Here is a 26,405-nt window from a genome sequence, read left to right as displayed (position 1 = left end):
ACGATGTTGGGGCGTGAGCGGAAGACGGCCTAACGGTGTGCGGGACCGTAGCCCAGCTTCATGGAGACGGTTGCGAATGGTCCTCGCCGATACCCCAGGAGCAACAGTGTCCCTAATTTGCTGGGAAGTGGCGGTGCGGTCCCCTACGGCACTGCGTAGGATCCTACGGTCTTGGCGTGCATCCGTGCGTCGCTGCGGTCCGGTCCCAGGTCGACGGGCACGTGCACCTTCCGCCGACCACTGGCGACAACATCGATGTACTGTGGAGACCTCACGCCCCACGTGTTGAGCAATTCGGCGGTATGTCCACCCGGCCTCCCGCATGCCCACTATACGCCCTCGCTCAAAGTCCGTCAACTGCACATACGGTTCACGTCCACGCTGTCGCGGCATGCTACCAGTGTTAAAGACTGCGATGGAGCTCCGTATGCCACGGCAAACTGGCTGACACTGACGGTGGCGGTGCACAAATGCTCGCAGTGTCCGGAGCAAGTATGGTGGGTCTGACACACCGGTGTCAATGTGTTCTTTTTTCCATTTCCAGGAGTGTAGATGAAGGAAAGGCAAACCTACATTTCTAGCTTTTGTAGACTTAGAGAAAGCTTTTGACAATGTTGACTGGAATATTCGCTTTCGAATTCTGAGGGTGTCAGGGGTAAAATACAGGGAGGGGAGCGAAAGGCTATTTACAATTTGTACAGAAACCAGATGGCAGTTATAGAGTCGAGGGGCATGAAAGGGAAACAGTGTTATGTAATTCAATCTGTATATTGAGCAAGTAGTAAAGCAAACAAAAGAAAAATTCGGAGTAGGAATTAAAATCCACGGAGAAGAGATAAAAACTTTGAGGTTCGCCGATGACATTGTAATTCTGTCAGAGACAGCAAAGAACCTGGAAGAGCACCTGAACGGAATGGACAGTGTCTTGAAAGGAGAATATAAGATGAACATCAACAAAAGCAAAACGAGGATAATGGAATGCAGTCGAATTAAATCGGGTGATGCTGCGGGAGTTAGATTAGGAAATGAGACGCTTAAATTAGTAAATGAGTATTGCTATTTGGGGAGCAAAATAACTGATGACGGTCGAAGTAGAGAGGATATAAAATGTAGACTGGCAATGGCAAGGAAGGCGTTTCTGAAGAAGAGAAATTTGATAGCATCGAGTATAGATTTAAGTGTCAGGAAGTAGTTTTCAAAAGTATTTGTATGGAGTGTAGCCATATATTGAAGTGAAACGTAGACGATAAATAGTTTAGACAAGAAGAGAACAGAAGCTTTCGAAATGTTGTGCTACAGAAGAATGCTGAAGATTAGATCTGTAGATCACATAACTAATAAGGAATTATTGAATAGGATTGGCGAGAATTTTGTGGCAGAACTTGACTAGAAGAAGGGATCGTTTGGTAGGACACGTTCTGAGGCATCAAGGGATCACCAATATAGTATTGGAGGGCAGCGGGGAGGGTAAAAATCGTAAAGGGAGACCAAGAGATGAATACACTAAGCAGATTCAGAGGGATGTTGGTTGCAGTAGGTACTGGGAGATGAAGAAGCTTGCACAGGATAGAGCAGCATGGAGAGCTGCAACAAACCAGTCTCAGGACTGAAGACCACAACAACAACAACAACAACAACAACAGTGTATTTGAGCGGCAGTGGATTCCAGATTGCGTGTGGATCTTGTTGTAGTTGTAGAGTGGCACAATCAGCAACGTGGACAGTACGGTCGCAGCGACTCTCCCTGGAGGCGCCCTGACCTCGGCAGGACCTGTGGTGGTGGTAGCAGCTGCGTCCTACCGCCGGATTCCGTCGGAGGGCGGGCGAACGCTATACCCCGCCGCTGCACGCTGCAGGCCGGCCTTTGACGAAGGCCCGAGGCCCGTTCGGACGGTGAATATTCATGCGGTCACCTCAGGCCGCGGCGCCCGTTCCGCTGGCAGCAGCTCTGTTCACGGCGCTACAGCGATGCAGAATAACAGCCCGCAGCAACTCGCCTTGCTGCAGACGTTTCCCGGTTTGACATGTTCAAATCCGCTACTACCGCCGCACCGAGTACACACAAAATGTAAAGCGCCAAAACACGGCATGTAGGTAACAACGTTTTTCATTAAAAGGCAACAGTCACAGTGTAGTCTGGCAGTATGAGCGAATTCACCTGTATAATACAACCACCTCCGGATCACATGCGCAGCACTAACTATCTCGCGATAGTGTGGCGTTGTCGTAACAATATTCTGACTGGTATATTGCAGCCCGCCAAGATTACCTCTCTGTGCCGATCTCTCTCTGTAGAGCCTTGTACCATAGGCGTCAAGGGAGACGATGTTGTGTGGTGGCCCGTGTCCTCTTTGTACAACTACACACATGTATTAACAGAGCTCTTTATTTATATAAACAGGATCTACTTAACGTCAAGAGTCCGTGTTTTGTGGTACGAGGTCTATGCTAAAAGTCCATGTTACCCTCACTGCTAGTGAAATAAAAGTCCCGCTATGTGATGAATGACAGACGCCAACTGGGAGTGCAGCTCAGTGCGCCAGTGACTGGGTTAGTGATTGAGCTAGTGACAGAGACTGAGCTAGTGACAGAGACTGAGCTAGTGACAGAGCTAGTGACAGAGACTGAGCTAGTGGCAGAGACTGAGCTGGTGGCAGAGCTGGTGGCAGAGACTGAGCTGGTGGCAGGGACTGAGCTGGTGGCAGAGACTGAGCTGGTGGCAGAGACTGAGCTGGTGGCAGGGACTGAGCTGGTGGCAGGGACTTAGCTGGTGGCAGGGACTGAGCTGGTGGCAGAGACTGAGCTGGTGGCAGCGACTGAGCTGGTGGCAGAGACTGAGCTGGTGGCAAGAACTGAGCTGGTGGCAGAGACTGAGCTGGTGACAGAGACTAGGCTAGTGACATAGCTAGTGACAGAGACTGAGCTAGTGGCAGAGACTGAGCTGGTGGCAGAGACTGAGCTGGTGGCAGAGCTGGTGGCAGAGACTGAGCTGGTGGCAGGGACTGAGCTGGTGGCAGAGACTGAGCTGGTGGCAGAGTCTGAGCTGGTGGCAGGGACTGAGCTGGTGGCAGGGACTGAGCTGGTGGCAGGGACTGAGCTGGTGTCAGGGACTGAGCTGGTGGCAGAGACTGAGCTGGTGGCTGAGCTGGTGGCAGAGACTGAGCTGGTGGCAGAGACTGAGCTGGTGGCAGTGACTGAGCTGGTGGCAGGGACTGAGCTGGTGGCAGGGACTGAGCTGGTGGCAGGGACTGAGCTGGTGGCAGAGACTGAGCTGGTGGCAAAGACTGAGCTGGTGGCAGGGACTGAGCTGGTGGCAGGGACTGAGCTGGTGGCAGGGACTGAGCTGGTGTCAGGGACTGAGCTGGTGGCAGAGACTGAGCTGGTGGCTGAGCTGGTGGCAGAGACTGAGCTGGTGGCAGAGACTGAGCTGGTGGCAGGGACTGAGCTGGTGGCAGGGACTGAGCTGGTGGCAGGGACTGAGCTGGTGGCAGGGACTGAGCTGGTGGCAGGGACTGAGCTGGTGGCAGAGACTGAGCTGGTGGCAGAGACTGAGCTGGTGGCAGGGACTGAGCTGGTGGCAGAGACTGAGCTGGTGGCAGGGACTGAGCTGGTGGCAGGGACTGAGCTGGTGGCAGAGACTGAGCTGGTGGCAGGGACTGAGCTGGTGTCAGGGACTGAGCTGGTGGCAGAGACTGAGCTGGTGGCTGAGCTGGTGGCAGAGACTGAGCTGGTGGCAGAGACTGAGCTGGTGGCAGAGACTGAGCTGGTGGCAGAGACTGAGCTGGTGGCAGAGACTGAGCTGGTGGCAGGGACTGAGCTGGTGGCAGGGACTGAGCTGGTGGCAGGGACTGAGCTGGTGGCAGGGACTGAGCTGGTGGCAGAGACTGAGCTGGTGGCTGAGCTGGTGGCAGAGACTGAGCTGGTGGCAGGGACTGAGCTGGTGGCAGGGACTGAGCTGGTGGCAGAGACTGAGCTGGTGGCAGAGACTGAGCTGGTGGCAGAGACTGAGCTGGTGGCAGAGACTGAGCTGGTGGCAGAGACTGAGCTGGTGGCAGGGACTGAGCTGGTGGCAGAGACTGAGCTGGTGGCAGGGACTGAGCTGGTGGCAGGGACTGAGCTGGTGGCAGAGACTGAGCTGGTGGCAGGGACTGAGCTGGTGGCAGGGACTGAGCTGGTGGCAGGGACTGAGCTGGTGGCAGGGACTGAGCTGGTGGCAGAGACTGAGCTGGTGGCAGGGACTGAGCTGGTGGCAGGGACTGAGCTGGTGGCAGGGACTGAGCTGGTGGGAGGGACTGAGCTGGTGGCAGAGACTGAGCTGGTGGCAGGGACTGAGCTGGTGGCAGTGACTGAGCTGGTGGCAGGGACTGAGCTGGTGGCAGAGACTGAGCTGGTGGCAGAGACTGAGCTGGTGGCAGGGACTGAGCTGGTGGCAGGGACTGAGCTGGTGTCAGGGACTGAGCTGGTGGCAGAGACTGAGCTGGTGGCTGAGCTGGTGGCAGAGACTGAGCTGGTGGCAGAGACTGAGCTGGTGGCAGGGACTGAGCTGGTGGCAGGGACTGAGCTGGTGGGAGGGACTGAGCTGGTGGCAGAGACTGAGCTGGTGGCAGGGACTGAGCTGGTGGCAGGGACTGAGCTGGTGGCAGGGACTGAGCTGGTGGCAGAGACTGAGCTGGTGGCAGAGACTGAGCTGGTGGCAGGGACTGAGCTGGTGGCAGGGACTGAGCTGGTGTCAGGGACTGAGCTGGTGGCAGAGACTGAGCTGGTGGCTGAGCTGGTGGCAGAGACTGAGCTGGTGGCAGAGACTGAGCTGGTGGCAGGGACTGAGCTGGTGGCAGAGACTGAGCTGGTGGCAGGGACTGAGCTGGTGGCAGGGACTGAGCTGGTGGCAGGGACTGAGCTGGTGGCAGAGACTGAGCTGGTGGCAGGGACTGAGCTGGTGGCAGAGACTGAGCTGGTGGCAGGGACTGAGCTGGTGGCAGGGACTGAGCTGGTGGCAGGGACTGAGCTGGTGGCAGAGACTGAGCTGGTGGCAGAGACTGAGCTGGTGGCAGGGACTGAGCTGGTGGCAGGGACTGAGCTGGTGGCAGAGACTGAGCTGGTGGCAGAGACTGAGCTGGTGGCAGGGACTGAGGTGGTGGCAGGGACTGAGCTGGTGGCAGGGACTGAGCTGGTGGGAGGGACTGAGCTGGTGGCAGAGACTGAGCTGGTGGCAGAGACTGAGCTGGTGGCAGAGACTGAGCTGGTGGCAGAGACTGAGCTGGTGGCAGGGACTGAGCTGGTGGCAGGGACTGAGCTGGTGGCAGGGACTGAGCTGGTGGCAGGGACTGAGCTGGTGGGAGGGACTGAGCTGGTGGCAGAGACTGAGCTGGTGGCAGAGACTGAGCTGGTGGCAGAGACTGAGCTGGTGGCAGAGACTGAGCTGGTGGCAGAGACTGAGCTGGTGGCAGAGACTGAGCTGGTGGCAGGGACTGAGCTGGTGGCAGGGACTGAGCTGGTGGCAGGGACTGAGCTGGTGGCAGGGACTGAGCTGGTGGGAGGGACTGAGCTGGTGGCAGGGACTGAGCTGGTGGCAGGCACTGAGCTGGTGGCAGGGACTGAGCTGGTGGGAGGGACTGAGCTGGTGGCAGAGACTGAGCTGGTGGCAGGGACTGAGCTGGTGGCAGGGACTGAGCTGGTGGCAGGGACTGAGCTGGTGGCAGAGACTGAGCTGGTGGCAGAGACTGAGCTGGTGGCAGGGACTGAGCTGGTGGCAGGGACTGAGCTGGTGTCAGGGACTGAGCTGGTGGCAGAGACTGAGCTGGTGGCTGAGCTGGTGGCAGAGACTGAGCTGGTGGCAGAGACTGAGCTGGTGGCAGGGACTGAGCTGGTGGCAGGGACTGAGCTGGTGGGAGGGACTGAGCTGGTGGCAGAGACTGAGCTGGTGGCAGGGACTGAGCTGGTGGCAGGGACTGAGCTGGTGGCAGGGACTGAGCTGGTGGCAGAGACTGAGCTGGTGGCAGAGACTGAACTGGTGGCAGGGACTGAGCTGGTGGCAGGGACTGAGCTGGTGGCAGAGACTGAGCTGGTGGCAGAGACTGAGCTGGTGGCAGAGACTGAGCTGGTGGCAGAGACTGAGCTGGTGGCAGAGACTGAGCTGGTGGCAGGGACTGAGCTGGTGGCAGAGACTGAGCTGGTGGCAGGGACTGAGCTGGTGGCAGGGACTGAGCTGGTGGCAGAGACTGAGCTGGTGGCAGGGACTGAGCTGGTGGCAGGGACTGAGCTGGTGGCAGGGACTGAGCTGGTGGCAGGGACTGAGCTGGTGGCAGAGACTGAGCTGGTGGCAGGGACTGAGCTGGTGGCAGGGACTGAGCTGGTGGCAGGGACTGAGCTGGTGGGAGGGACTGAGCTGGTGGCAGAGACTGAGCTGGTGGCAGGGACTGAGCTGGTGGCAGTGACTGAGCTGGTGGCAGGGACTGAGCTGGTGGCAGAGACTGAGCTGGTGGCAGAGACTGAGCTGGTGGCAGGGACTGAGCTGGTGGCAGGGACTGAGCTGGTGTCAGGGACTGAGCTGGTGGCAGAGACTGAGCTGGTGGCTGAGCTGGTGGCAGAGACTGAGCTGGTGGCAGAGACTGAGCTGGTGGCAGGGACTGAGCTGGTGGCAGGGACTGAGCTGGTGGGAGGGACTGAGCTGGTGGGAGGGACTGAGCTGGTGGCAGAGACTGAGCTGGTGGCAGGGACTGAGCTGGTGGCAGGGACTGAGCTGGTGGCAGGGACTGAGCTGGTGGCAGAGACTGAGCTGGTGGCAGAGACTGAGCTGGTGGCAGGGACTGAGCTGGTGGCAGGGACTGAGCTGGTGTCAGGGACTGAGCTGGTGGCAGAGACTGAGCTGGTGGCTGAGCTGGTGGCAGAGACTGAGCTGGTGGCAGAGACTGAGCTGGTGGCAGGGACTGAGCTGGTGGCAGAGACTGAGCTGGTGGCAGGGACTGAGCTGGTGGCAGGGACTGAGCTGGTGGCAGGGACTGAGCTGGTGGCAGAGACTGAGCTGGTGGCAGGGACTGAGCTGGTGGCAGAGACTGAGCTGGTGGCAGGGACTGAGCTGGTGGCAGGGACTGAGCTGGTGGCAGGGACTGAGCTGGTGGCAGAGACTGAGCTGGTGGCAGAGACTGAGCTGGTGGCAGGGACTGAGCTGGTGGCAGAGACTGAGCTGGTGGCAGAGACTGAGCTGGTGGCAGGGACTGAGGTGGTGGCAGGGACTGAGCTGGTGGCAGGGACTGAGCTGGTGGGAGGGACTGAGCTGGTGGCAGAGACTGAGCTGGTGGCAGAGACTGAGCTGGTGGCAGAGACTGAGCTGGTGGCAGAGACTGAGCTGGTGGCAGGGACTGAGCTGGTGGCAGGGACTGAGCTGGTGGCAGGGACTGAGCTGGTGGCAGGGACTGAGCTGGTGGGAGGGACTGAGCTGGTGGCAGAGATTGAGCTGGTGGCAGAGACTGAGCTGGTGGCAGAGACTGAGCTGGTGGCAGAGACTGAGCTGGTGGCAGAGACTGAGCTGGTGGCAGAGACTGAGCTGGTGGCAGGGACTGAGCTGGTGGCAGAGACTGAGCTGGTGGCAGGGACTGAGCTGGTGGCAGGGACTGAGCTGGTGGCAGGGACTGAGCTGGTGGGAGGGACTGAGCTGGTGGCAGGGACTGAGCTGGTGGCAGGGACTGAGCTGGTGGCAGGGACTGAGCTGGTGGGAGGGACTGAGCTGGTGGCAGAGACTGAGCTGGTGGCAGGGACTGAGCTGGTGGCAGGGACTGAGCTGGTGGCAGGGACTGAGCTGGTGGCAGAGACTGAGCTGGTGGCAGAGACTGAGCTGGTGGCAGGGACTGAGCTGGTGGCAGGGACTGAGCTGGTGTCAGGGACTGAGCTGGTGGCAGAGACTGAGCTGGTGGCTGAGCTGGTGGCAGAGACTGAGCTGGTGGCAGAGACTGAGCTGGTGGCAGGGACTGAGCTGGTGGCAGGGACTGAGCTGGTGGGAGGGACTGAGCTGGTGGCAGAGACTGAGCTGGTGGCAGGGACTGAGCTGGTGGCAGGGACTGAGCTGGTGGCAGGGACTGAGCTGGTGGCAGAGACTGAGCTGGTGGCAGAGACTGAACTGGTGGCAGGGACTGAGCTGGTGGCAGGGACTGAGCTGGTGTCAGGGACTGAGCTGGTGGCAGAGACTGAGCTGGTGGCTGAGCTGGTGGCAGAGACTGAGCTGGTGGCAGAGACTGAGCTGGTGGCAGGGACTGAGCTGGTGGCAGAGACTGAGCTGGTGGCAGGGACTGAGCTGGTGGCAGGGACTGAGCTGGTGGCAGGGACTGAGCTGGTGGCAGGGACTGAGCTGGTGGCAGGGACTGAGCTGGTGGCAGGGACTGAGCTGGTGGCAGAGACTGAGCTGGTGGCAGGGACTGAGCTGGTGGCAGAGACTGAGCTGGTGGCAGGGACTGAGCTGGTGGCAGGGACTGAGCTGGTGGCAGGGACTGAGCTGGTGGCAGAGACTGAGCTGGTGGCAGAGACTGAGCTGGTGGCAGGGACTGAGCTGGTGGCAGGGACTGAGCTGGTGGCAGGGACTGAGCTGGTGGGAGGGACTGAGCTGGTGGCAGAGACTGAGCTGGTGGCAGAGACTGAGCTGGTGGCAGAGACTGAGCTGGTGGCAGAGACTGAGCTGGTGGCAGAGACTGAGCTGGTGGCAGGGACTGAGCTGGTGGCAGGGACTGAGCTGGTGGCAGGGACTGAGCTGGTGGGAGGGACTGAGCTGGTGGCAGAGACTGAGCTGGTGGCAGAGACTGAGCTGGTGGCAGAGACTGAGCTGGTGGCAGAGACTGAGCTGGTGGCAGAGACTGAGCTGGTGGCAGAGACTGAGCTGGTGGCAGGGACTGAGCTGGTGGCAGAGACTGAGCTGGTGGCAGAGACTGAGCTGGTGGCAGGGACTGAGCTGGTGGCAGGGACTGAGCTGGTGGCAGGGACTGAGCTGGTGGGAGGGACTGAGCTGGTGGCAGGGACTGAGGTGGTGGCAGGGACTGAGCTGGTGGCAGGGACTGAGCTGGTGGCAGGGACTGAGCTGGAGGCATGGGACTGAGCTGGTGGGAGGGACTGAGCTGGTGGCAGAGACTGAGCTGGTGGCAGAGACTGAGCTGGTGGCAGGGACTGAGCTGGTGGCAGGGACTGAGCTGGTGGGAGGGACTGAGCTGGTGGCAGGGACTGAGCTGGTGGCAGGGACTGAGCTGGTGGCAGGGACTGAGCTGGTGGCAGGGACTGAGCTGGTGGCAGGGACTGAGCTGGTGGCAGAGACTGAGCTGGTGGCAGAGACTGAGCTGGTGGCAGGGACTGAGCTGGTGGCAGGGACTGAGCTGGTGTCAGGGACTGAGCTGGTGGCAGAGACTGAGCTGGTGACTGAGCTGGTGGCAGAGACTGAGCTGGTGGCAGGGACTGAGCTGGTGGCAGGGACTGAGCTGGTGGCAGGGACTGAGCTGGTGGCAGGGACTGACCTGGTGGCAGGGACTGACCTGGTGGGAGGGACTGAGCTGGTGGCAGAGACTGAGCTGGTGGCAGAGACTGAGCTGGTGGCAGAGACTGAGCTGGTGTCAGGGACTGAGCTGGTGGCAGAGACTGAGCTGGTGGCTGAGCTGGTGGCAGAGACTGAGCTGGTGGCAGGGACTGAGCTGGTGGCAGAGACTGAGCTGGTGGCAGGGACTGAGCTGGTGGCAGGGACTGAGCTGGTGGCAGAGACTGAGCTTGTGGCAGGGACTGAGCTGGTGGCAGAGACTGAGCTGGTGGCAGAGACTGAGCTGGTGGCAGGGACTGAGCTGGTGGCAGGGACTGAGCTGGTGGCAGGGACTGAGCTGGTGGCAGAGACTGAGCTGGTGGCAGAGACTGAGCTGGTGGCAGGGACTTAGCTGGTGGCAGGGACTGAGCTGGTGTCAGGGACTGAGCTGGTGGCAGAGACTGAGCTGGTGGCTGAGCTGGTGGCAGAGACTGAGCTGGTGGCAGAGACTGAGCTGGTGGCAGAGACTGAGCTGGTGGCTGAGCTGGTGGCAGGGACTGAGCTGGTGGCAGGGACTGAGGTGGTGGGAGGGACTGAGCTGGTGGCAGAGACTGAGCTGGTGGCTGAGCTGGTGGCAGAGACTGAGCTGGTGGCAGAGACTGAGCTGGTGGCAGGGACTGAGCTGGTGGCAGGGACTGAGCTGGTGGCAGAGACTGAGCTGGTGGCAGAGACTGAGCTGGTGGCAGAGACTGAGCTGGTGGCAGGGACTGAGCTGGTGGCAGAGACTGAGCTGGTGGCAGGGACTGAGCTGGTGGCAGAGACTGAGCTGGTGGCAGAGACTGAGCTGGTGGCAGGGACTGAGCTGGTGGCAGAGACTGAGCTGGTGGCAGGGACTGAGCTGGTGGCAGGGACTGAGCTGGTGGCAGAGACTGAGCTGGTGGCAGGGACTGAGCTGGTGGCAGAGACTGAGCTGGTGGCAGGGACTGAGCTGGTGGCAGAGACTCAGCTGGTGGCAGGGACTGAGCTGGTGGCAGGGACTGAGCTGGTGGCAGTGACTGAGCTGGTGGCAGAGACTGAGCTGGTGGCAGAGACTGAGCTGGTGGCAGGGACTGAGCTGGTGGCAGGGACTGAGCTGGTGGCAGGGACTGAGCTGGTGGGAGGGACTGAGCTGGTGGCAGAGACTGAGCTGGTGGCAGAGACTGAGCTGGTGGCAGAGACTGAGCTGGTGGCAGGGACTGAGCTGGTGGCAGGGACTGAGCTGGTGGCAGGGACAGCTGGTGGCAGGGACTGAGCTGGTGGGAGGGACTGAGCTGGTGGCAGAGACTGAGCTGGTGGCAGAGACTGAGCTGGTGGCAGAGACTGAGCTGGTGGCAGAGACTGAGCTGGTGGCAGAGACTGAGCTGGTGGCAGAGACTGAGCTGGTGGCAGAGACTGAGCTGGTGGCAGAGACTGAGCTGGTGGCAGGGACTGAGCTGGTGGCAGGGACTGAGCTGGTGGCAGGGACTGAGCTGGTGGCAGGGACTGAGCTGGTGGCAGGGACTGAGCTGGTGGCAGGGACTGAGCTGGTGGCAGGGACTGAGCTGGTGGCAGGGACTGAGCTGGTGGCAGAGACTGAGCTGGTGGCAGAGACTGAGCTGGTGGCAGGGACTGAGCTGGTGTCAGGGACTGAGCTGGTGTCAGGGACTGAGCTGGTGGCAGAGACTGAGCTGGTGGCAGAGACTGAGCTGGTGGCAGGGACTGAGCTGGTGGCAGGGACTGAGCTGGTGGCAGGGACTGAGCTGGTGGCAGGGACTGAGCTGGTGGGAGGGACTGAGCTGGTGGCAGGGACTGAGCTGGTGGCAGGGACTGAGCTGGTGGCAGGGACTGAGCTGGTGGCAGAGACTGAGCTGGTGGCAGAGACTGAGCTGGTGGGAGGGACTGAGCTGGTGGCAGAGACTGAGCTGGTGGCAGAGACTGAGCTGGTGGCAGAGACTGAGCTGGTGGCAGAGACTGAGCTGGTGGCAGGGACTGAGCTGGTGGCAGAGACTGAGCTGGTGGCAGAGACTGAGCTCTCCGGTCAGCGGCAGCGGAGCGAAGCTTGCAAGTTTGTCTTTGGTCTCTCTCCTGATAGGTGTGCTTCATCCAGCACCTGCTATCGATCGTGTTGCTACATCTTTGCTAACCGGTGTGCTGGCGACAGCTTTCGCCAACACACTCTCACAGCCAATATCTACACCATTTACGTTTCATTCATTCCAATTAAGTTCTCATCGTCATCACTGTGTATTATGCATACCGTGTTGCCAAAATTATTCAAATTAACTACAGACACGTACAAAGATAGCATACATGTAATCAATAACATCGTTTAATTTAAATATTGAACATTTTATTAAGTTCCGATGAATAGAGAGTAGAATATCTTGAAAACTTGTTGCCTAGTCTCGAACGCAAAGATAGTCCAACTAACGACGTTAAATAAATGAGGCCAGACTCCCGCGGCTTGAGTCCATATCTCGAAATTCTTTCGCATGGTCACGACAGATGCGATAACACTGCCAACGTTGTGGCTGCTATTGCAGGCAGCACACGTTAGGATAAATTCTCGTTATTAGCGGTTACTGCTTATTTGAGTCATCAGTCTCCACAGAAGAGGCGAAATACTTATTTTCTCTCTCACACTCTTTTTAATCCGAGCATTCCGATCTTGGTCTGTACTATTATGTTCTTTAATGATGTATTTTGTACTTTTGTAATTGTATTCTTATGTTGTAAATTTATAATTGTATAGACACCAGTTCTTCAAATTAAATTACATTTCACTGCACACGTTTCTGTTGGTCGTAGTATATGCACAATAAGTGAGAATTTGGGACTGTTAGTGTTTGCACGTGGCTAATAATTCAGTAAGGTGCTGGTTAACAGCGTTGCTGGTTCTAAGGACATTTCAAAAAAAAATTTTGTGAGTGCACAAGAGGTGGTTCATGGACTTGCTATATTATCCGCAAGACTCTTCAGTAGTGATTGCGCACCCGCACAGTCAGAACGGATGGCTGCTAGCCATCTCTACAAGGACTACAGTGGGTCTGCACGTTTGATGCCCCACCAATACCATAATCTCTATCAGGACTACAGTGGCTCTGCTCTGTGATGAACTACCTACCAATATTCTTCAAAACTTTGACTGACTCTGCGGTGGGTTTGCTCTGTTGTGGCCCATTACCTGCCTGCATGTCAAGAGACAGCACTGTCTTTCCGTTGGAAGGACAACACTACTTCTTCAGGACTGCATGGAAATCCACTACTTCCGTGTGCATTTTCTTTTACTGCTCAGACTTTGAGAAAAAAAAAACACTGCAATTTTACTGTGATGAATGATGAGGACTGTCTTTATGGAATGTGAGAAAATTTTAGCTTTTGACCAACATTGTATCAATAAGTGTGTGCATTAGATTTCTTTGTTATTGTGATTATGAAAATTTTTTTTCAAATCTGTACTGGCCACTGCCCAAAACAATTTGTAAAATTTTTTGTGGGGAGCATGGGGGCGCCGGCCGCTGGTGGCCGAGCGGTTCTGGCGCTACAGTCTGGAACCGCGCGACCGCTACGGTCGCAGGTTCGAATCCTGCCTCGGGCATGGATGTGTGTGTTGTCCTTAGGTTAGTTAGGTTTAAGTAGTTCTAAGTTCTAGGGGACTTATGACCTCAGCAGTTGAGTCGCATAGTACTCAGAGCCATTTGAAGCATGGGGGCTATGTAAGTAGGCTGTTCAGGTTTTTATGTTGGTAACGCCATGTAGCGCTCTGTATGAAAATCATTGACTGTGCTGTGTGCAGTCTGTGGCTGGTTTTCATTGTTGGAATATTCGCTATTGTAGTGTTGGGCAGTTGGATGTGAACAGCGCGTTGCGCAGTTGGAGGTGAGCCGCCAGCAGTGGTGGATGTGGAGAGAGAGATGGCGGAGTTTTGCGAGCGGATGATCTGGACGTGTGTCCATTAGAGAGAGTAAATTTGTAAGACTGGATGTCATTAACTGATATATATATTATGACTTTTGAACACTCTTAAGGTAAATACATTGTTTGTTCTCTATCAAAATCTTTCATTTGCTAACTACGCCTATCAGTAGTCAGTGCCTTCAGTAGTTAGAATCTTTTATGTATCTGGCAGTACTGGAGCTCGCTGTATTGCAGTAGTTCGAGTAACGAAGATTTTTGTAAGTGATTCATGAAAGGTATAGGTTTAGCCCGCATCTCGTGGTCGTGCGGTAGCGTTCTCGCTTCCCACGCCCGGGTTCCCGGGTTCGATTCCCGGCGGGGTCAGGGATTTTCTCTGCCTCGTGACGGCTGGGTGTTGTGTGCTGTCCTTAGGTTAGTTAGGTTTATGTAGTTCTAAGTTCTAGGGGACTGATGACCATAGATGTTAAGTCCCATAGTGCTCAGAGCCATTTGGACCAAAGGTATAGGTTATTGTTAGTCAGGGCCATTCTTTTGTAGGGATTTTTGAAAGTCAGATTGCATTGCGCTAAAAATATTGTGTGTCAGTTTAGTGTGGATCAGAATAAGTAAAGAGAGAAATGTCTGAGTACGTTGAGTTTTGCTCAGCTGTTTGAAAATCAAATAATGTAAGAGGTTTATCAGCACAGTAATTCATTAATTTTTCTAAGGGGACGTTTCAAAGTGCAGGAGCCTCGATGAGTTGCTACGCTGTGGTATACGATCAAACAGGGGTCGCTAACGATCACCCGCTGACAGCTGCTGTGTGGATGCAATGGTCTGGCGAAACCGTTCGTATCTTTTCCCAGCCAGAGCATACCAATCCTGGTGGAGGCGGAAGAAGAGACATCTGCATGTTCAGAGGAGCACATCATGACTAGTTTAGCAGCTAGTGATTATAACCAGCTGTGTTAGTGCTCGGTGCAGTTCACAGTATTCATTGGTTGTATGAGTTAGCAAACTACATTCCTCAGGTGAGTCGGTGATTGTCGTATGACAAGTTGTGTCTCTTGATTACTGGCATGCAAGGTGTACGAGTGTTGTGAGCAACAGCAAATTACTTTATTAAATCACATATTTGGAGCGTAATTGGTTGTTATATATGTTTGACATTGCGTCAGTCATTGGGGGCGATCTAAAAGTTATCGCTAGTAATTCTCTTTATTACTACTACCGATTTCGACAGATCTACGTCGTCATCAGATCTCAGAGCTACATAAACACACATTTCAAGTCAAAATGGCCCAAACCCACACGATTTCATGTAACCACTGTGTACACAAGTGCAACGTTAGAACCTATTTTTTATTAGATGTACAGACTTCCTACGACAGTGAAAGTCACATAGTCTCATTGCGTCAAATTGTAACAAAAAGGTGGCGTTGAACCCCAGCGTTTCACAAATAAAATTCCGCACTATTAAAAGATACATGCTGTGCTGGTGTCCCAGCGTGCACTAATCACTTTACAGCACAAGGGCGACTTAGCTTGTGTAATATTTTCACAGAGCACCACATCGCTTTCGCATATGACTTACTTCAGTTCATTCTATGCGTTGCGAAGAATTATGTAAACTTACTAGCATTTCATTGAGTGATTTTCTATGGTCCACGCGTGTGGCCTGCATTTGTTTTGCATCAACACTGACGGAGAAAATAACAACACCAAGAAATAGTTGGTAGGCGCGTTTCTAGGTTCGAAGGTGATGCCTGCTAAAATTTCACGCCAGTTGAATAAGAATGGCACTAGTAGCGCCACTATGAGGATAAAAATCAAGTTTTCATTAAATAAACGCTGTATCGGAAGTGAACGTTAGTTACCTTTGAGACTGGACGTGGTGTGTTGTTTGTCAAGGATCTCTTTAAGTGAACGAAGACACCATCATCAACATCTTCTAGAGTTTGGAAAAGGTCGTGTAGTAGGACAACGAGAATGTGGATGATCCTTCTGCGATATTGCAAAAAGACGTGGCAGGAATGTAGCCACTGTACATAATCATTGGCCAAAGTAGGGTTTCACGGCACGAAGACAGGCAGTAGAAAGTCTTGCCATGTGCGGGTGGGCATTATATAAGCTGAGGATTCCTTAGCATGTTGGGCACCTTAATTGGACGAAGACTATCGTCGATGTACCGCTGTGCTGCAAGGAGCCATGCATGACAACCAAAGGCATCTTGCCATTAAATGAACCGAGCGAGGTGGCGCAGTGGTTAGACACTGGACTCGCATTCGGGAGGACGACGGTTCAATCCCGCTTCCGGCCATCCTGATTTAGGTTTTCCGTGATTTCCCTAAATCATTCCAGGCAAATGTCGGGATGGTTCCTCTGAAAGGGCATTGCCGACTTCCTTCCCTAATCCGATGACACCGATGACCACGCTGTCTGGTCTCCTTCCCCAAACAACCATCCAACCAACCAACCATTAAATGACATGGCACCCCAGACCATCACTCCTCGTTATTGGGCCGAATGGCGAGAATCTGTCAGATTGGTATCCCACCGATCTCTGGGGCCTCTCCAGATACTTCTTCGCTGGACACCTCCTAATTCTAAGTAATCCCGTTTGGACGACAAGTGCTGTTTGCGCGTGTGGAAAAAAGGAAGACAATGTTGAAGCTAGACTTTAATTCCAGAATGAGATTTTCACTCTGCTGCGGAGTGTTGAAACTTCCTGTCAGATTAAAACTGTGTGCCGGCCCGAGACTCCAACTCGGGAACTTTGCCTTTCGTGGCCAAGTGCTCTACCATCCGAGCTACTCAAGCACGACTCACGTCCAGTCCTTACAGCTTCTCTTCTGCCAGTACTTTGCCTCCTACCTTCCGAAAGGCAAAGATCCCGTGTTCGAGTCTCGGTCCGGCACACTGTTTTAATCTGCCAAGAAGTTTCATATGAGACTGTAATTGTCAGCGAAGTTTTAACAAGATACGTAGAGTGAAAATAGAATTTACTATAAGCAGACTGATTTATTTTTCTTATGACTATGCGCTTCAGAGGACTGTGCCACCACAGGCAGATAGTTTTATATGAACTGAAGAGATATGGGCCATTTATAAGTGGGACGTTCGGTGGGTAACCTATAGCACTTCCATTCGTTGGTCACAGACTGCTCTTGTGGTCACGAAGTTACAGATATAGCTCAAGATCGGATTGGACAAAGACTCGGAAGGAAATCGGTTCTGTCTCCCTTTAAGCCAACCACTGTCGCAAATTATCTCAACCGTTTAGAGAAACGACAGGAATTCTTATGTAGTTTGGAACAAGCGGACTTCCAGTCCCTTTGTTCCAGTGCCACCTCGCTCACTGTGAATCAACCGCTTGGAAGGAAAAGGAGTTGGGAATTGCACTCGAGAGAAACAATATCAGCACTGCGTGAACTGATGAGCAAAAAACGACTGAAATAAAGTCGGAATTAAAGAAACAGGATTAAAATCTGTTACCATAATGATATCATTGTGGCACATGTATGATTTGTTTATCATTCTGTTACAGATGAGGCATACGTTTCATTATTGTTGCAGCATAATTTGAAGAAGTGGTGAAACTTCTACTGCGTTAATGTCGAATGAGCGAAGTTCACATTCGATATTAGTACATGGCATACTAGAGAGTGCTTCTTGTGAAGTCCATTGAACACGGTACCATGCTTTTTATTAACATAACAAAAATAGGGTAGGAAACACTTTCATTATTGAGTAAGAACGAAGGATCATTTACTTCTTGTTCCATAGTCATTTTTCCGGAACGCCGTAGAAGTTATTCTACTGAAAGGTGTTCTTAAAATATTACTGTTAGAACCCTTCGCATATTTTTTTCTGAGGCTTTTCCTGCTTGCCGAGTACTGGACCTCCGTGTTCCCTGAAGCGAAAGCACGGCAGGGCAGAAATTTAGCATATTCATAAGCGTCTGGCGGGAGGAGGTCATAAAAGTGAAGAGTGCTAAGATTTACGGATTATTATAACAGCTCAGGGGAATATACCTCAAACTTCAGTCTAGCAGCTCCTTCAACATATATAAAAGAAAGCGGCTCCAGGAGCTAGAAAGTAAAAGAAGAAAGAAGCAAACTGGGAGTTATTTAACGCAGTGCTGCGTTAGGAGAAACAAAGAAACCAGGCAGATAACACCACTGACTTGAGCCCTGGGAAACTTCTGCGCCTTCCCCGGCGACGTCCATAACTCTGGCCGAGGGTCTGCGTCCATCCGTCTCTCCTGCGGCTGCTACTGCGGCTGGAACTGCAGCGCGACTTTGCAGAACGTCCAGGGCTCACAAATGGCTGACCTGTGACTTCACAAGGATATTTGGCATTCAAATTACTACGTACTTTCTATACTTATAACCAGTTTTCTCCAGTTACTGAGAATCTTCTGTTGTGTTGAAAAAATTACGTACGAAGTATGTTCATACATAGCTAATCATATACAAACATAGTATACAATACGATGCAGGGTATTTTGACAGGAGTATGTCTTCTACATATCTTGTATTCCCCAAATGTTTTACGTGGCAAACAGATAGCGTGTCTCAAACTATTTAGGTCAAATTGAAACAGGTGACAGTCGGTCTACAGCCGTTTGTAATGAGACAGACTCAAGTGCACATTTATTGCGTTGTGGCCACACACACAACGTGCATCGCATACCAACAACGTAGCTCACAGTAATTGTTCAAAGCGACCACCTTGAGTCTCAATGCAAGTCCATCGCCACCCGTATCGATAGCCACTAGGCACATCTCCCTGACTACGTATGATTGGGCATTGTCTGAGATCACCTGATAGGACAACTTTGTTGCATGATCCATGTTACCTGTTGTTCCTACTACGTGTGTTGAAACAGTTCTTGAGACTGTACCCTTTGTTGTCCGCTAAAGGAGGTACTTTCAACACGACGTCGCACCAGCCCACTTCGATGTTAATATGCACTAGCACCTGAACAACATGAGCCGTCGTCGTTGGATTGGAAGGGGACGTACAGTCTCACGGCCAGCACGATCGTCAGATCCCTCACCTCTGGACTGTTATCTCTGGATTTACGTCAAGATGTCTTGCATGAAACCCCCGGAGACACTGTTGAAGACTTGTTTGTCAGGGTCCAAACTGCCTGTATTCTGGGACAACAGACACTAGGGATCTTTCGGAGAGTGCGGCAGAACTAAACGTTCCGTTTCCACGCATGCATTGAGACTGGCGGTTGTCACTTTGAATAATTACATTGAGCTATGTTGTTGTTATGCGGTGTTCGCCGCCCATAATACAAATATGATTTTCCGACCATTGGTTCCTTGTCTCAATATAATCAATTGGGAACCCACTGTCACCTTTAGCAATTTGACCCGAAAGATTTGAAACATCCATTTGTCAAGATGGTGGGAAGAGAACCCCATAGCTCCGAATGTAATTGCTGTTACCAAATGGCTTACTTGCATGTACCAACTATTCAACTTCGTCACCGGACCCAAAATAACAACTGTGACAAAATGATGACACCACAGATTAGCAATAATTTGCAGTGATTGACAGGAACATTAACCACTTGTATTTTTAGTATGTGGTGCCCCTCACCTCCGTAGATATATTTGAAAATATAATATTACCACACTGAGCTCCTGGTAAAGTACTTAATTTATACAACCAGTTTCAGCTGTCTGGCCATCATCAGCTTCGTAAGAGTATTCACAGCATCGTGTTACGCGAAATACAAAATGGTTACCGTCAGGTGATGTAACCGTGAGTAATACGGTGTTATCACACCCTAATATAAATTACATCGTCAGTCTACAAAAAGGCAATGTACTCGTTCATGTTCAGACTGTAATCGATGTTAACGTTGAGAACAGATGATCGCAGTTTCAACTGTACACCCCATAACAGCACAGCTTTTATAGACTGGTGGCCGGCCGCGGTAGCCGTGTGGTTCTAGGCACTTCAGTCCGGAACCGCGTGACTGCTACGGTCGCAGGTTCGAATCCTGCCTCGGGCATGGATGTGTATGATGTCGTTAGGTTAGTTAGGTTTAAGTAGTTCTAAGTTCTAAGGGACTGATGACCTCAGATGTTGAGTCCCATAGTGCTCAGAGCCATTTGGTCCAATTTTGATATACTGACGACGTAATTTATACTACTATATAACAACAGGGTATTAGTTACTGCTTTACCACCTGACGATAACAATTTTATATTTCGCCCAACACGATGCTGTGAATACTTTCATGAACCTGATGATGGTCAGACGTCTGAAACTGGTTCTATAAATACACTGAGGTGACAAGTCATGGGATACCTCCTTACTCTCGGCGTAGAGCAGCAACTCGACGTGGCATGGACTCAAGAAGTCTTCGTAATTCGGCGAGAGTTACACTCCTGAAGCTCTTTCTGAAGGTGATAAATAACAATGTGTAGAGTTGGAAGATGACTATTTCCTTTCGGTTTAAGAGTTCATAGACGAGAACACGTCCCATTCTTAATGAAAGAAAAACCATGGCAACGTAAAATTAGTAAAATTAAAAGGAACACTTCAAACACGTACCGTACACATTCGCGAGAAAGACCCTCCAAAGATTGAAGTGTTTTGCGTCATTTAAGGAGAAAAAGTTAGTCTTTTTTTTTTTTTTTTTTTTTTTTTTTTTGTAGTGATGACAATTCAAGGTATCGTGTACCCGAACATATTGGAGAGAATCTCTAAAATTTTCACCTTTCAACAGCACTAAGTACCGTCGCACTGAAATAAGCACGTAAGAGAATTTCTTAACAAACAGCTGCTTCAAGGATGGTTCAAATGGCTCTGAGCACTATGGGACTTAACAGCTATGGTCATCAGTCCCCTAGAACTTAGAACTACTTAAACCTAACTAACCTAAGGACATCACACAACACCCAGTAATCACGAGGAAGAGAAAATCCCTGACCCCGCCGGGAATCGAACCCGGGAACCCGGGCGCGCTTCAAGGATGGATCAGCTGCAAGGGGCGTATGGATCTGCCACAGTGCCATTTAACTCCTAGCTCGCATTACCTCAAGGTATGTCTTATTTTTCCTTTTCTGCGAGGTTTATGCAGCACTCCGTCCACATGCCTCACCTTCTAACAGCTTTGGAAGAACTCCAATGCCGCGTAGCAACAGCAGTGGATGCTGTAACTCGAGAAATGGTCGCACTACCGGGGAAAAAGAACGCAGCATGCTCAACGACCGTATTCAGTGGCACCATGTAATAATAAGTGCTTACTCAGAGGCTGTAGTATCAGTTATTCATTTGTCACGGCCGTCGGCAGTGAGATGGCGCTCAGGGGGCTTGTCGGTGTGCCCTCTGTCTCTTCACTGCAGACAGTTCCTGTGATAAGTTTATAGACGAATAGTGAGTCCTGAATTCATTCTAGGGTACAACAATGCCCCACCTACGAGTACGTACTCTTGTTAAACAGCTGTTGTCGTTTCAACGGGGATCACAATGCATGCCTGCAGCTAGCTAGATGGACGTGCGCACGGAATTCTACACTTTTTGGACAGAGTGTATCGGTGCTGTCTTGATGCTTTGGGTAGTGGGCTATGAAATGTTCCCATATCTATAGACCACATTCTGGACGTCCTCGTAGAGATAAAAGTCAAGATCGCCGCACTGTTCGAGTAGCACAGGCCTACCAAACATCATCCAGTTAACGTCTGTCACCGAGGATGACCAAGGAAAACTGGGAGCCGTCCACTAACAGCAGGACTATGTGAGACCTGAGTTTCTCCTGGCGTATACAACTTTCAAATAACTTCAGGAAATTCAGCGACCTGCGAGTTCGTAGTCTCACTATCGACAGCTCTGGCTTGGGTCATCTTTGGTGGCACTAGTGTTCAGTGTATGTGTTATCTTTCCTGCTTCAGTTCGAGAACCGAGGTTTTAAATTTGCACGTACGTCGCCTGTCCGTTGCAGTATCCCTTGAAAATGGCGGGGTATTCTCCCGCCGAAATATCGGCGTCACTGAAAGTGTTACCTGGTTGAATTCCCGGAAGTTATTTGGAAACTGCAGGATTACCATCACATGTTTCGGTGGCCAGGCAGCCACCGAAATCGTAACATCGCCGAGAACGGCAACCCCGACGTGAAAGTTGACTGAAGGGTGGAATAGCACTTTGCCGTCGTGAGTGATGCGAGTAGATTCTGACTGTATGTGAGTGATGGACGTACACTTGCACGGCGTAGACCTAGTAAGCGTTCTATTTCGAAGCAAATTTGCCCACGTGGCACAGGTTCCACCCCATCCCCATGGTGTGAGGAACTATCAATTACAACTTGCGGTACATTTGGTGTTTCTCCTCGGTAAATCAATCAGTGTCCGCTACACAGCACAGGTCGTTAGTTATTCCTGTGCTAATGGCATTTCCTCGACCTGAATATGACGTGTTTTTCAGCTAAACAATGCCCGTACACATATGTCTGATGCTACATAAATCTCTCGCCAACTTAATAAGTATGCATGGTGAAGAGGAAACTTACTCGTCCTCCGCAGCCTGCAAGAGCTATTACCAAATTGCAAGAAAGGTACAAGATGCTTGGGTCAGTCTGTTGCAGGATGTCATTCACTGCCTTTATGACCGATTGCATGCGGGAAAACACTCCCGTGTTGCCGCCACAGAGAGTTAAACTGTGTATTGATGTAGCCGTTTGGGCACAGTGACTTGGATGTTTCATTTGGTCTGAGTCCGTTATCATGTACACATACAATTATTAACTACCTTTCATATCACTTATTATTAAAATTGCATGGCCTTGTCAGTGCTCTTTGTGTTCGTTTGTTTCCCTCAGTGTACGTGATAAGTATGAAGCACACATGTTCCTGAAGTTCGGATATCTGCGGAACCACATACGAGTATTGCTGTCTTGTCCCACATGTGCACGAGTAGTACTTGGTGTCATTCATGCGACTCGAACACAGAAACTGGTTGCGTAATAAAACAATATCAATACAATGGTTGTAGGTATAGCATTATTATATTTCATGTAACAGCAGCTGTCCCACTCTCGTGAATCCAAGATGGACTGACGTTTACGAAGCATATAAGGTGAGTGTCGCTGAAATCGCAGGACACAATTCGTAGGTTTGCGGGAAACAGCACTGCTAGATAGAAGGCAAAAGATGCTTTCCGTTAATTCTACTGCAGACAGACAAGGTCAGAGCACAATCTCGGTATTAAAACGGCACGCACAACTCTTACAACAAGTCGGGGACCACAGAAGCGGCGGCCGCTATCGCTCTCCTGCTCCCCAGCGCATACTACAGTCACCCTCGGCTCCAATCACACCACTGACCAGTCGAGCCGTAGCGGGAAACGGCCAGTCACTGCAACATCACAACGCCATCTCTTGGCCATCACGCCAGCCGGACACGAAACTCAAGTCGCTACGGTACTACTTACGTCCTGCTCAACAAGCCATTTTGACCGCACGTCCTCTATGCCACAGTCACAACCAGTATCTCTGCGCCAGATTGTGATCACGAAGCAAAATCGATACGTGCGTATCACCAGGCATTTGCCAAATACAGATCCTTCCAGCAGTTTACCATGGAGTAAAGTGCGACCTATCACTCCAGAGCCCTCGGTTCCAGTTATCCACATTCCAGTGCCGTCCCTCATTACTCGATCTCCAGCGTCTCTTAGCATGGAGTCCGCAGCTCGTGGTCTCGCGGTCGCGTTCTCGCTTCCCAAACACGGGGTTCCGGGTTCGTTTTCCCGACGGGGTCAGGGATTTTCACCTGCCTCGAGATGACTGGGTGTTTGTGTTGTCCTCATAGTTTCATCATCATTCATGAATGTGGCGACATTGGACTGAGCAAAGGTTGGGAATTGTACGGGCGCTGATAACCGAGCAGTTGAACGCCCCAAAAACGAATCATCATCATCAACATCATAATCGTCATCATCATCTTAGCATGGGCTACCAAAATGCTATGGGTTATGAGTTGCTGCTTGACCATATCATCCAGTTCTTTTTAACTCCCTAAGCATACTCACTGTGATAGCTGCGCAGCTGGTAATACTTTGATTTCACGAGTGATTCCTTCCGCTGCTTTCATACTTTTTATAATTACTTCCATAATGCTCTAAGATCTCTGTTCGTCAGTATATGAGTTCTGCCTGGTCTTAGTGTAATAGCGATTATTCCTTCGCGTTTCCACTTCATAGTCACTCGAGTTGGACAGCTCTAGAGGGACTAAAGTGTCCCCTATGGATTTGTCATCCAGGTTATGTCCAGTGACTACCCCATGTTCGTAGACTATGTCCTCTCCTGACCGAACTATTCTGCTATTAGTGCTCTTCTTGTGACGATACAATACTCCCCGTCTTCTATTATTGTGGCAAGTCCAGCTCTCGTGACATCGTGTGCTCAAGTGCACATACACCGTTTTCTGGATACGTTTCGTCACGTAGTATATTCTCATTGATCTAGAGGTATCTAGGTCAGAAACTGAAATATTTCTAGCATCTGCCTAACCCACATTTATGTATGTTATGTGAACATATTAAGCCGTTGTAAAATATTTTCCAGTTTTTGAAGTTACCAGAAGGATTAACACGCGTATACAACATAATAACAAAACGTAAATCGACACGGCTGTCATTATATTTGACATAGAGGTAAGTAAACTACACGAATGAATTGGCATAGGCAGTCAGTGTGAGTGATTAAATGTCAAGTTTGATAAAGGTTAAGATCAACTGAATCGTCAAAGTAAAGGGTCCGGGCAATAAAACCTCAATCATTTTAGTAGGTTGTCACAGAAAAACTAAATATGATAGAGAAAAATTACTTTTGTTTACGGAAAATACATACTTTGTCATTTTTGCTTATTTCGTTTTAAAAAATTATGTCTGCTAAGTGACTTCCTCCATTGTTGACACACTGATGAAGTCTACCACTAAAGTTCTTCATAAGTCTTGGAATGGCTGCCACTTCTTTTGTAATGTCCTCGTTAAGGGCTTGCAGTGTTGTGGGACGATATTTGTACAATAGAGCCTTTAAGTGTCCCCAAAGACAAAAAATGACAAGGCGATAAATCAAGCGACATTGAGGGGCACGCAATGTCTCCTCGCAGAGAGACAATTGACCAGGAACCAACTCGCACAACATTTCCATAGAACGCAGAGAGGTGTGGGATGTTGCTCTGTCTTGCTGGAACCACACTTCTCGATCATCATGATCTGCAATAAACTGGTTTAGCCTAGGTCAGAGGAAGGTCTCTAGCATGTGACAGTAACGGTTTGAATTGACCGTTACCGTGTGGCCACCCTCTTCGAAAAAAATACGATCCCCACACAAAAGTCAGCAACGGCGCACCAAACTGTATTATGAGGGCTATGTGGAGATCGCTGATGAATTTCACGAGTGTTTTCTGCAGCCCAGTAGTTTGTTTACAATTCCTGATAACTGGAAATGGGCTCTTCCGAAGAAATAAACAAAGCTCCAGGTGGAGTGTTTTGAAGAATTTCTTCACTCGCAGCTCTGCGAGTTTCAAAATCTCTTTCAGTTAATTCCTGGTTAACCATAATTCTGAAGGGGTGCATTTGAAGTTCTCTTCTTAGACTCCTACCAGATAATGCCAGGGCAGCTGCGTGTTTAACTGCTAAACGCAGCCGGCCGAAGTGGCCGTGCGGTTAAAGGCGCTGCAGTCTGGAACCGCAAGACCGCTACGGTCGCAGGTTCGAATCCTGCCTCGGGCATGGATGTTTGTGATGTCTTTAGGTTAGTTAGGTTTAACTAGTTCTAAGTTCTAGGGGACTAATGACCTCAGCAGTTGAGTCCCATAGTGCTCAGAGCCATTTGAACCATTTTTTGCTAAACGCATTGGTGATTGCTCCACAGACACTCTCACACGCGCCATGCTTTCCGGCGTTATTGCAGTCCGAGGACGGCCCGTAGGTTTTCTGTTCAGTGCTGAATCTGTTTTTCTAAAGTTTGACAACCACAGTTGAATAGTTTTTCTGTCCTGGACACGATCATGTGTGCCAAGTTCTAACCGTCTCCGAAACGCTCGCTGAGTACGAATCACAGGACCACCGTTACGAGCAAATTCCTCAACAACAAACGCACGATGCTCACCAAGCCACGCCATGGCACACACAGAAAATGGCACGTACTCCGACTTCAAACAAAACATACTCCATATCAGTATCCTCACTACCACTCGTACGCCGGCTACGCTAAATGCGGGAGGACTGATTGCCGGACCCTGCACTTTTCGTAAAAGTTTACTCATTAAAGGATTTAGCGTCTGGATTAATTTCGAAAGAGTAAATTCTTGTAGACTCATTTCTGCTCAAATAATCTGTAAACTTAAACTGAGGAACCAAAGCACAGAAAACGACGCTTTCAGCCAGAAGTAGAACAGTCAAACGAGTGATGTGGGCTGGCGTAATAAGAGAATGATAGTCGTTTGGAAGTTAAATCAGAGATTTACAGCCATTTGAAATGTTGACACAGTTGTTTATTTCTCACCCAGAACATGTGAACGAGTGACAACGCATTAACACTTGGCTGTCAACTGCTGTAATTATTTTATTTTATTGGTGTCCAAGAGCCTACAAGCTCTATTTACCCGTATTAGCCGTTGCTGTTATTTACGCCTCTACCAAGGGATAAAATGTGTGACCCGAATAGCGGCTTAACGTCCACTAAATATTTTGATTTAGAGGTCTCTGCTAGTTATGATGGACGCCCTACTGCCGCAGTCTGTTTCTATTCTTTTCGGTTGTTTAATCAGATTGACACGTCCCCAAATGCTGTACATCGCTTGAATGGATTTAGTTCATACAAACTCGATTACATCAATAGGTTAGTTCGGTGCAAAGCTTGGGAGCTTAGCATTTGCGTATTTAAACAGTGGTGTATTGAAGCCAGTGTTACCTTTCTACTGATTTACGGAAATTACAAGAAACTATGAGAAATTAACCCTGGTGTTAAGAAACTTCG

At 51.2% G+C, this 26,405-nt stretch overlaps 2 protein-coding genes across 2 annotated transcripts in view; both read right to left on the bottom strand.

The window, feature by feature from the left end:
• Positions 1-2,888: 2,888 nt before the first annotated feature.
• Positions 2,889-9,071, bottom strand: LOC126260362 (mucin-1-like). Its single transcript, XM_049957690.1, has 6 exons — positions 8,020-9,071; positions 7,828-7,933; positions 4,756-7,772; positions 4,317-4,705; positions 3,694-4,220; positions 2,889-3,638 (listed from the first exon to the last, which is right to left on the bottom strand). Exons 1-6 carry the CDS (start codon positions 9,069-9,071, stop codon positions 2,889-2,891), a joined length of 5,841 nt encoding a protein of 1,946 aa, XP_049813647.1.
• Positions 9,072-9,892: 821 nt separating this feature from the next.
• Positions 9,893-26,405, bottom strand: part of LOC126260361 (mucin-1-like) — a 132,404-nt gene continuing 115,891 nt past the window's right edge. The window contains exons 2-5 of the mRNA XM_049957688.1: positions 10,935-11,514; positions 10,757-10,884; positions 10,199-10,670; positions 9,893-10,112 (exon numbers count right to left, since the gene is read on the bottom strand). Of these exons, the coding sequence (XP_049813645.1) occupies positions 9,893-10,112; positions 10,199-10,670; positions 10,757-10,884; positions 10,935-11,514 (1,400 nt within the window). The remainder of the gene's footprint in view (positions 10,113-10,198; positions 10,671-10,756; positions 10,885-10,934; positions 11,515-26,405) is intronic.

Source organism: Schistocerca nitens, chromosome 5, assembly GCF_023898315.1.
Source record: "Schistocerca nitens isolate TAMUIC-IGC-003100 chromosome 5, iqSchNite1.1, whole genome shotgun sequence".
NCBI classification, from domain to species: domain Eukaryota; kingdom Metazoa; phylum Arthropoda; class Insecta; order Orthoptera; family Acrididae; genus Schistocerca; species Schistocerca nitens.
Note: the sequence above shows the minus strand (reverse complement) of the source record. Positions and strands in the feature narration are given on the sequence as shown.

Bases quoted from the DNA above. Each gene is read 5' to 3' on its own strand.
- LOC126260362 (XM_049957690.1), bottom strand. From the start codon at position 9,071: ATGCCTCCAGCTCAGTCCCTGCCACCAGCTCAGTCCCTGCCACCAGCT. The intron at 7,773-7,827 runs GTCTCTGCCACC...CCACCAGCTCAG, and splicing joins CAGTCCCTGCCACCAGCTCA to TCCCTGCCACCAGCTCAGTC. The intron at 3,639-3,693 runs GTCTCTGCCACC...CCACCAGCTCAG, and splicing joins CCAGCTCAGCCACCAGCTCA to TCTCTGCCACCAGCTCAGTC.